General features: G+C 40.1%; 1 protein-coding gene across 4 annotated transcripts; it reads right to left on the bottom strand.

Annotated features, from left to right (window-relative positions):
• Window positions 1-2,286: 2,286 nt before the first annotated feature.
• LOC144704541 (alpha/beta-Hydrolases superfamily protein) lies at window positions 2,287-10,476 on the bottom strand. 4 transcript variants are annotated; one of them, XM_078576989.1, is made up of 20 exons: window positions 10,425-10,445; window positions 9,972-10,338; window positions 8,252-8,433; window positions 7,887-7,994; window positions 7,734-7,805; window positions 7,425-7,572; window positions 7,198-7,280; window positions 6,685-6,740; window positions 6,197-6,330; window positions 6,004-6,094; window positions 5,709-5,774; window positions 5,383-5,605; window positions 4,621-4,722; window positions 4,467-4,552; window positions 4,258-4,380; window positions 4,019-4,088; window positions 3,844-3,935; window positions 3,215-3,319; window positions 3,035-3,130; window positions 2,287-2,436 (listed from the first exon to the last, which is right to left on the bottom strand). In XM_078576989.1, exons 2-20 carry the CDS (start codon window positions 10,280-10,282, stop codon window positions 2,377-2,379), a joined length of 2,208 nt encoding a protein of 735 aa, XP_078433115.1. In that variant the 5' UTR covers window positions 10,283-10,338; window positions 10,425-10,445; the 3' UTR covers window positions 2,287-2,376. The 4 variants fall into 4 exon arrangements, with proteins under 4 accessions (XP_078433115.1, XP_078433114.1, XP_078433116.1 ...); XM_078576988.1 differs by having other exon boundaries at window positions 9,972-10,476; XM_078576990.1 differs by having other exon boundaries at window positions 2,287-2,427; window positions 9,972-10,476.
• Between the last annotated feature and the right edge of the window lie 325 nt (window positions 10,477-10,801).

The raw sequence follows: 10,801 nt of genomic DNA, 5'->3' as shown, positions 1-10,801 counted from the left end.
GTTTTGATTTCTGTCGTTTTTTCTAGTTGTGTCTCGCGTTTTCTTCGCAGTCGTCGTGTTTTCGTCGCACTACGTTGTGTCCCGTGTCCGTGTTTTATCATCATGGGAAAGGGGCCTCCTTTTCCCCCCCTTTTCCTATTTCATTTCTATTTTAATTCCCCATCTATGTGTAATGGGGGCCCATTCTATAAGGGCCCCTAATGGACCTATATCCCCCCTTTTGTTGACCCATTTAGGGGCCCCAGACCTCTCCCCTATATAAAGGAAGAGGGGGGCGCCTGACAAAAATTAGACTAGGAAGAGAAAAGTTGGATTTTTAGTCTATCTTGGTCTCACCATTTAGAAAATAAAAAAAGGCAGAAAAGGAAGAAAAAATAAAGAAACAGAAGAGAGGAGAGAGAATGGGCAGAACGGAACGGGGTCCGGTCTGCGGCCGTTCCGTCCTGCCCGCGCGCCCGTTCTAGGGCTCCGTTCGGTAGAGCCCGCCCGTCGGAGCCCTAGGCGGCTGCCACCGCAGGCGCGCCACCACCGCGCTGCCCTACGGTCGCCGCCGGGCTGCCCAAGCAGCGAGAGCCGCGGCTGGCAGCGGGAGCCGCCGCCAACAACGGACGCCGCCGCCAGTAGCGGGCGCCGCCTCAAGCAGAGGGAGCCGCCGCCACAAGCAGGTGCCGCCACCAGCAGTGGCGCCGCCGCCAACAGCAACCAGCAGGCGCCGTCGCCAGCAGCGGCCGGGGCCGCCAGCAGCAGGCGTCGTCACCAGCAGCAAGCGCCGCGGTGAGTAGCCGCAACTGCTCATAACGGCCACGGCCGCCACAGTGGCCACAATTGCTCGTTGCAGCCGTAGTCGCCAAAGCAGCTGAGCCACTGGACATCGCCATGCCCCCTGCGCTGCCACTGCACTAGGCGCTGCCGCCGAGCACCTCCACCGCGCCCTTGCACCTCCGCCAAGCGTCGCCGTTCCGCGACGCCTCGACCCCCGGGGTGGCATTCCTCGCCGCCCCGAAAGGGCCATCGCCCCATGCATAGAACGTCCTGCGCCAAGCCGCCAATCGAGCTGTCGTGATCTCTCCGATGACTCTCCGTCCCACCTGCTCTGAAATCGCCGTTGATTGTCGATGACACTACACTACGAGCCACCGCCAACGAGGTATGTCGTCCTCTCCTGTCGCTCGTTTATTTATCTCTTGCAGTATATTTTCATCTTGACTCCACGGCGCTCGGGCTAGGTAGGTGAGAGAAGAAGAATTGAGAGAAAAATACGACATAGTCGAGTGTCTTAGCGGTACGGGCGTATACGTCTGTAACGTGCGAGCCCTACGGATAGATTCCGTTCGGCCGTAGACGCCTTCGTCGCTCCGACGAGGTTCGAGAGGCCATCATCGTCGTCACTTAGCAACCCTGTCCAAGCTTGGAGCTCGGCGCCTCCCTCGAGTCGGAGCCTGCACGTACGACACGTAGGACATTCATTTTGTTCATCGTAGTTACATTGACCCGTTAGGGTTACCCATTGGATGACGACTCCGTCAACGTTCGATACCTTCCTCATTTATTGGCACCGAACCATCATATTCGATGTCGATCGGACGACGTCCGACATCAGTCAATACTAGGTGTAGTTGGAAGAGTAAAAGTAGATCTAAGGAAATCTTGATTACCCATCTTCAGACCAGGTTACATATTTTATTTTTCATCCTGAGTTGATGGTCATTAGACTATTTCTCTTCTTTCCCCACTCTTTAAATTATTGCCTTTTCTCACATTCTTTTTAAATCAATCTCTTTTAGATTGGTAACCATCTCATACTTGAGTCCCTGAGGATAACAAATGCTCATCCAAGCTCCTTTAGTATGTACAGTCTTCTAAATACTTTCTACAATAAGGGATCATAAACTGAAATGACGAACTAGTCAAACCCTTTATATCAGAAATTTAGTTTATTTAAATTATTACAATGACACAAAGTCAATGATTCATGGATGAAAATCTTTAGGAAGCATAATCATGATTAGGGGTGATGTATGTACCTCCTATACTAAGGTAAAACACCAAATCTCAAAACCACTAGATTAGGGGACAAGTCAATGGATGATGGTATTATAACGCATACTTCTTTCTGGAACTCTATTAGTTTGAAAATCACATAGATTCCCTCATATGATAAAATCCTTTGAAAATCAAGCTTACCTGAAAGGATTCAATTGCTAGGATGTCACACAAGCTGAACATTCCACAGTAGATGTTGTATTTCTATCTGTCTCCACTATTGTTACCTTTTACTCTTATCAGTTGAAATAAAGAGCACTAAGTAGTTGTTATTACCCACCTGAGTCCATGCGATTTACATAATCAAGCGAATGGTTCTTCAAGTAAGTTTAATCATGCATCCTTGGCAGCATTCCAGGTATTAATTAATCTAATGTGACACATCTGCAAAAACTAGTAAGGTTCAAACACTGTAAGTTCTGAGAAGATGGTAACAACTTTAAGGTATTATCTCTTAACTTCAGTTGGGAAACCAATAATTGTGGGTAAGAAGCCTTGTTAAAACAAATGAATAATCCATTTATAAATTTGTTCATTACCAAATTAGAACAGGCAACTTCTTAATAAACATCCGGCTAAATGCTAACAAATGTTTACAGTTCCATGTCATGGGTATCTATCTTTGTTGGGAAAATCCAAGAAAAAACGCCAACTCCCCCTAGATTTATGGTTAATGTGGTATGGAGGATGGAGAGACCGGCCAAAATTGATAATATGGAAATTGAAGAAAAAGCTAGTAAGGATTTAAATACCAGATATTTAGCATGCCTCCAGTTATTTTAGGAATAAAGATTGGAAATGATTGAGATCATGTTTTGGGTTTACATCAAGTATCTTAGTTTCATAAACACGAACAAACAGATAATCTAAAAATAATTATGTTAGTCAAGAAAACTTCTTCATTGCAGAGTTTTTATCAACAAATGGCATCCTTGAAGCAAAATACACCAAGTCAAAAACAAGATTAAATAAATCAGTCTAAGTTATCTACCTTGATAGGGGAGATTTCATCCGCTGGCTCAAAATTTCCCACAAGACGGGCAAAAAACAGCATCTGCTGCTCCAAAGCAAACTTAATATTCTCAACCTGAGAGGTTTTGTTCGGAGTGAAAACACATTTTTGGGTCCAAGAGGCTAGACAGGTAATCTGAGAGGGGTTAAGGAATGGGACCTTGCGAAAACCGTGCTGCTCTCCTTCAAACTCCACCAAGGCAACAGGTATCCCTTTTTCCTTCAAAGCTTGGTAGACTTTGCGGGCTTGATCCGGGGGAACGACCTTCATCAAGTGTTTAAGAAACACAAATCAATTCTTATAAAATATTTGTCCAAAGAAAACGTCATTATTACTAGCAGTAATTTTTTAAGAAAATTTAAAGCAATATTATATTAATCAGCTTAATGCGAATGACCCAGAGTATGGGTAGGAAGACCCTTTTGACAACCTGCTAAAAGATTCAAGTCAATGACGAGTAGAACTAGCACAAGTGTCGCAGGGGAGAAAGGAAGAACAAGCACATAACATGGATGGACAAGTTAAATCAAAGGATGAAGCCTCTGTGCTGTTAATAATAATTAACTGATCGTTCAATACAATTAAAAAATAAATGGAGTTTTTGCTGAATTCCAAACTAACTGCTTGTTACTATCCTATTGAATTGACGTAGAGTCTTCGTTATACTTCATCAGGAGAAAACAATGTGCGGAAGCAATTAAAAAATGAAGAAAAATAAGAGATTAAACAAACTCTACCAAAAACAAACTCCATCACACGAGGTTTGAAGAAGCTAATATTATGGATACCTTGTCTTCTAATCCTTGAAATAAGATGACAGGACATGTGAATTTGTCCACAAAATTGATGGGAGATCTCTGGTACAAGGCTTGCTCCGATCCTGAGGGCATACACAGTGAAAGAAATCATCATCTGTAAAGACAAAATTATAAATACTCAACTTCATGCACGTTGACTACCTACCAATGAGATTATCAGTGTATCGGGACTCAAATTTGTGAGTTTCCTCATTTAGTAGAGCTAGGTCAGCAACCTGTACTCCGAACAAGAGAAACTCTTTAAACTAGCTATGACATGAATATAGGAAAACAAAAGAGATTTTTATTTTGAAAAAAAACACAAGCATGAGCTGTTCACGCTACACAAAATTAAAACGTTGTGTATCTGAAAATAAGGGTAACGTGAAAATCATGAAAACTTACACCGTACAACGATGCTCCTGCCTTAAAAGTGTCTTTGAAAGCCAGGGCAGCAAGAGAAGTGTAACCGCCAGCTGACTTCCCCATTATGCAGAGCCTATTTCCATCCACCTTTCCTTTGTCCGCCTTGTAAGTCAATAATGAAATTAGTCATTTGTCGCGCTATGAGTATTAAAAATATCTTGGTGAGGAGGGGATGAAAACGGGTCAACCAAGAATCTTGCACAGCTGCAACAGTCATTTACATCCACAATGCCCCATTGTCCCAATAGCCGACTTCGATATTCTCTCCCATAACCTATGATTATGCATATGAAAAGTGTCAGAATCATGAAAAAGGGGAAATTTAAAGGATCATTAACCAACCAGTGCTTCCGCCATAATTAACGTCCACAAATGCCCATCCCCGGCTAGTCCAGTATTGGATGTAAAGTTCCAGAGAACCCCGGGCTTCTGCAGTTGGACCACCTTCAAAATGAAATAAAAATATATATTGTTCAATCCATTGTTTTTAATGGAGCACGCAGGCTCCATAATTAAGAATAAGCCCTGCATTATTTAGTTTTGAGTAGAAATAGGTTATTTCTCTTAGAGAATACCCAGAGGAATAGCAGAGATTTGTCCTCAGTAGGCTTTTGGTGATCAGATCGGATTGAATTGATATGCATCCGGTAAAAATATTAGACTGATCCAACGGACCTCATCAAGATCGATTAAAATCTGTAGTCAGTCACCAATATGTTCGAATTGATTGGACAACTCGACCAGATGGCCCATTAATCAGAATGGATTTGTGCGGCTAATCAAAGACTGCCACATGGCAGTCCCAGGAAGTAGATCACAGGTTTTATCAGATCTAACAAAACTGGTGGGAGGATTGAATAGATTTGATCGCTCATCAATCTGAATATTCAATTGATAGTATGGGCTGGATCTTAATTGGGTACAAAGTGGATTGATCCAATCGGATATGGATTGGATTCACCAGATAGTCTATCAGATTGATCATTCAATCATTTTGGTTGAATCTCCAATCCCTAGTTTTCAAATAAAGATAAAATTGACCAAGTCTTGTAATTTGAGCCATGCAATTGAAAATCATTGGTTTTATGGATGATGTCCACTTACTATGGCCCTTCAACAACAACGGAGGCTTCTCATCGTTGTGTGCTTGATACTTGGGGTTAAATGGTGGGTAAAAGAAAGCAAAGGCAGTCTGTCCAGGGATCTCAGTTGGAAATTCAATAACTTCAGGGCTGCTAAAATATGGCATGAATCTGTTCGTGTCACAGGAAGAAGACCAAATGATAGAATATGATGCAACTTCTGTAAGCTCCTCCGTTAGTATCACCTGATAGTAATTTACTGTCAGATGAATGAGGAAATTTAAGTTTGCATGGGATTAAATGAATAAAAAAGAAACTCATTTTTAGTATCACCCAGTAGAACCTAACCTTCACTATTGATAAAGGATGAACAGCTGATGCGCTTTCCAAGTATAAACAGTTAGGTCCAGATACCTGCGCTGTGAAACTTGCATCAAGTATTTTATAAACACATGGGTTTTCCTTTCACTCAATCCTAAGCCAACTACATAGAAAAGCCCCCAAGCATTGTAATCATGTGAAGAAGATAGGAAACCTACTTCCCTGGGACAGGAAAAATGCAACACAGTCTCCCTGACATAGTCAGAAATAAATTCAACTTGACATTGATACTACGCGTACGAGAGAAACAATGTATACTCACAATGTTATAAATGTCAGTGAAGGGTATATCGAGCACGTTGAAAGAAGTCTGACTGTGATCCAATATCCCCAAAAAAGATTGTCCGTTCTTCCTATAATTCGAAATGAACAATATAAATAAAACAGAGAAACATTGAGAACCTAAAATAATAAGAAATGATGAAAGCAGTTATTGCAAGATTCAATCCACGAACCTGTAAGAGCAGACTATTTGATTACCTCCCAGGCAATCGACGAAGTCATAGGAATTAATTCCAAAAATCCAAAGTGGTCTTGTAAATTCAGCATTTAGAGGATATAGAGATTCAACCTTGTTCTCGCTTTCATTCTGCAAGACAATTTAAAAAAAAACTCGGAAATATCACATGTGGATTATTGTATAGTGCACATACGTAGACCATAACTTCCAAGACATCTGAAGTCAGTAATACTATAAGAAAAAAACTATGTGGAGCAATGCTGGAATCACATTTATAAACAATTTCATTATAGATTAGCTTTCTACATTAAAACATTACCATCAAATTTGAAGATCCACACAATTCTCATGAACTAAAGCAACAAGAAAATTCGGAAAAAGAGTCATTAAGGGTCATTATTCAACCATTATTCAGTCACAATTCAGATACCTAAAGATGATTAACCCCAACCAAACAAATACAACTCTTGATCAAGGACTCACCCATTTATAAATGTTCCAGAATCCGCCACTTATATCAGTAATAAAAAACAGCTCCCCTGCAACATTTTAAAATAACAAATAAACCGTAACTTCTTATGCAAATTTGAAACCTTGATATTGAATATCCGGACCAAAGTAAAATAAATGAAAGTAATGACCGTCATCAAGACCTTCTCTCAACTAATCCTTCAACCCTAGGATTAAAGAGAACCTATTTCAGTTATCCTTCCTCACGCCAAAATCTTTGGTAACCCAACACAACAAAGAACCCTCTACCGTAAAAAACACATCAATTTAAGAGTACAGGGCTTTTCACTTTTGGTCAAACTTTAAAAATGATTAGGTCATCTTTAAAAATTCATCGTCTTTAAGAATGTTTAGGACCTTTCATAGGTTGCATGTGCCAGCTATTCATCAAAAAATGTCGCAAAATGTTATATGCATTGAATGAAACAAATATATCTCGTTAGCAGAACATAAAGATCCATAAAATAAAAACTGTTCAGCTTCCACCTTCTGGAGACCATTTCGGTTCAGCAGGGGATTCCGCCAATGCAGGGTTCTCACCGGAAATGCATATACGTTTCACTAGTTTTCTGAAAACAAACAACCATTAATAACGTAGATTGGTCTTCAGTTGACTGCAAATAAAAAACTTAGAGAAAAAAAGAACAGGTGAACAAACAGCGGTTGTGTCACAGTGGGTAACGATTGACTTTCAGGTAACAAAAAAACCTTACCCATCCTCTGAGAAGTAACCGACCCAGAGTTCAGCTTTGTCCCAGTGCATGTTTGGATGCTCCCACTCCAACCAAGCCATTCGCTTTCCAGCCGGATCAACTCGTGGCGCGGCATAGAAGTCACGACCACTTACAAGTACCTTCGGTTCTGATTTAAAGAAGGAAACGCCAAAATTTTCATAAATTTAAACCCATGATGATGGTGTTTTTTGTAGACCAAACTTAGGTCATTCTTTTGAAAATTATAATTTATTTAATTTAGGCCATTTTAGGTCATTAATCTTCACAGGATCACAATGAAGTACTAACCTACAATATTTTCACCATCTAGCTCTATGGCAATGATTGACGATGTGGCATTAATGCTACTTTGGCGGTGATCTGCAACAAATCCACAAATAATAAATTTATCATTTGGATAAATTTTAAAACTTGGATTAACCGTTTTTGCATGTAGTCGACCTTCCATTACAGTGATATAACGCTTGAAACGATGGTCAATCATTCCATCCGCAAAGCGGACAACAGGCCCACCAAAGTCAGGAGTGATTGGTGTTGGAACTTTATCCCCTGCAGAAAGGAAGTTCAATTCAATCCTGCAAGTCCGGTCTTAATTGGAATATGGCATTTCTGAAAAATTAATTCAAGCATGAATAACCATAGAGATGGATTTAATACTTAAGAACCTAATGCAACATTTGCATCGAACACAAAGTATAGGAGTCACCAAATGTAAAGAAACATTGAACAAGCAATCAGAAATTTCATTATACATGAGAAAGAAAAATCAAGATGTTTTCTCCGCTGTAACCAAAATTTCATCTTACCCCCAATTATATGTTGATATAATCTTTGATCTTTGTAGTTTGAAAAAATAAGTGCGTTCCCATCCACGGCAAAAGCTCCCCCTCCATACTCATGCACCAACGTCCTGGCAGCAAAATCCCGAGGAATAATATCGATAGGTTTGCCCTCAGGCTCTTGTGGTTCCTTCACAAGAACTGCACGCCTGATAAAGATTTTTAACGGTTAAAATCTTCTAATTTTTAAAAGTTGATTATGCAAGAAAGGAGAAGAAGGAAAAAGAAATCTGTGGAAGAAATAAATGTCATGGTGACAAACATTGCAATCTTTTTTTAATGAAATTAATTTTACAATACAAATGCCACGCTGGATTTCATAACTGTTTTCTTCAAGTAGCAGGTTCAGAGAACATATGATTGCCTTGGTGAACTTCATTCATTCAAGGAACAAAAGGCCGCTTTTAAAGGGCTCTGTTAATCATTCAATTTGATTTTCATAAACGAAATACCAGAAAATTCTTTTGTTTCCCATTATTTACCAAAAATAATTGAAAATGTCGCCATTCAACTGTGACCTAATTTTAACGAATAAAATATAACGACTAAATAAAATTTCTAAATCAGAAAGTTCAGCAAGAGAGTAGCCAATTAAACCGGACAAATTAATTCCAATATCTTCAATTCTAACTCATACAGAAGCAGAATAAATGAAACAACAGGGCGAGTATGAATACAAAGACGTCCAAATCAAAAAAATATATCAATAAAGAGACGCTCTTAAAGGAGAAATATTCGTCAGCGTCACCATAGATGATTATAATATTGTCCAAAATTATCGTCATGGATCAGATAGGGAAGAGAAAGAAGAATAATCTCTCGTTTTAGCAAGAAAAGTAAAACGACGAGGATTTGGCAATTGGGCATTTCATCGACCATAAAATCGTCAAAGATGAAGTTATAACTCACCCTGATAAGATAGATTGAATCTAAAAAAAAAACTAGCCCGGAGAGGGTAGAAAAAGTTGACGAAGGGATCAGACAAGGAAGAGAAAGATGAACAATCTCGCGCTCTAGCAAGAACAATATAAACGATGGGAATTTGGCATTTGGGGCAATTTATCGAACAACAAATCGCCATAAATGAATTAATAACTCACCCAGATAGGATAGATTGAACCCAAAAGAAAAAAAACAAAACTCACGCAGATAGAGTAGATGAAGTTGACGAACGGACAAGACTGTGAAGAGAAAGCAGAACAATGTTTCATTATAGCAAGAACAGTAAAAACGGCGAAAATTTGACATTTAGGGCATTTCATCGAACAAAAAATCGCCATAAATGATTCCAACTCACCCACATAGAATAGATTGAATCGAGAAAAAAAATACTATCCCAAAGAAGGTCGACGAAGTTGACGAACGGATCAGACAGGGAAGAGAAAGAAGAACAGTCTCTCGTTCTAGCAAGAACAGTAAAAAAACGACGAGAATTAACACTCGGGGCATTTCATCGACCGTAAAATCGCCACAGATGAAGCTATAGCTCACCCAGATAGAATAGATTGAATCGAGAAAAAAAAATACTAGCCCAAATCGGGTAGACGAAGTAGACAAACGGATCAGAAAGGGAAGAGAAAGAAGAACAATCTCTCGTTCTAGCAAGAATAGTAAAAAAACGACGAGAATTTAACACTTGGGGCATTTCATCGGCCATAAAATCGCCATAGATGAAGCTATAACTCACCCGGATTCTTCGGGGCGGGACTCAATCCACACGAGGCGGCCGTCCCCGGTGACGCTCATCCCTCCGAGGCGTTTCTCCGCGCCGGCGACAACATCAGAAGAAATCGGCGACTTCCACGACCCATACGGAGCCGTAATCTTCTGTGCGCCATCGCCAATTTGCAGACTTTCAGACGATCCAGGAGACAACGACGAGGACGCCATAGACTTGAGAGAGAATCTCCGCCTGCCCTTCGATGATCGTATGAAATTCCCCCCAAACTGACAGAAATAAGGTCCTGAATTCCACCTGATCGCCGCCAGTGCTGCCATTATTGAAGATTAAGAGAAGCGCTTCGTCAAATTTTTCATCAAGAACGAGCGAAAATCTGTCGAAGAATGACAAGAACGAGCCAAAATCAGTCGATCAAATGGATGACATTTGAGCCGAACAATCTTAGAAACTGAGTCTTACGAAAGAATTTGAATCAATCGAATGAAGAACAGTGAATTAGATTCATGGCTGAATTTATGAGAAAGCTCAATAATTTATTTACATAGGCATTGAAGAACTTTCATAGAATATCATCATATTTAATGCACAATTAGAGTTATGAACTCAAATAAATTCAGACTGAAGTTATAAAACCTTGCAATTTTTGAAGGAAGTGGAGTGTTATGATACTGTGTGTAGGGTTTCGTCGTGGTCACTAAGGCGTGACGGATGACGTGATAGTGACAAACAGACTTGGACGGTGACGTGACGGGTGGGTATAAAGGACGGTTGATAGATTTTTAAATGATGAAAAAAGAGGGAGAAGAAAATTAATTCATATTCAGAATTAATTTGGA

The sequence above is a fragment of the Wolffia australiana genome, chromosome 6 (genome assembly GCF_029677425.1).
Source record: "Wolffia australiana isolate 7733 chromosome 6, ASM2967742v1".
Lineage (NCBI taxonomy): Eukaryota > Viridiplantae > Streptophyta > Magnoliopsida > Alismatales > Araceae > Wolffia > Wolffia australiana.
The sequence above is the reverse complement of the archived record's forward strand: the minus strand, read 5'-3'. Positions and strand labels throughout refer to the sequence as shown.

Excerpts from the sequence above, each read along its gene's own strand:
- LOC144704541 (XM_078576988.1), bottom strand. The coding sequence starts at position 10,282 with ATGGCAGCACTGGCGGCGATCAGGTGGAATTCAGGACCTTATTTCTGT. Across the intron at positions 7,573-7,733 it reads AGATGGTGAAAATATTGTAG|AACCGAAGGTACTTGTAAGT; the intron begins GTTAGTACTTCA and ends TCTTTAAATCAG. Across the intron at positions 3,936-4,018 it reads ATACACTGATAATCTCATTG|GATCGGAGCAAGCCTTGTAC; the intron begins GTAGGTAGTCAA and ends GTATGCCCTCAG.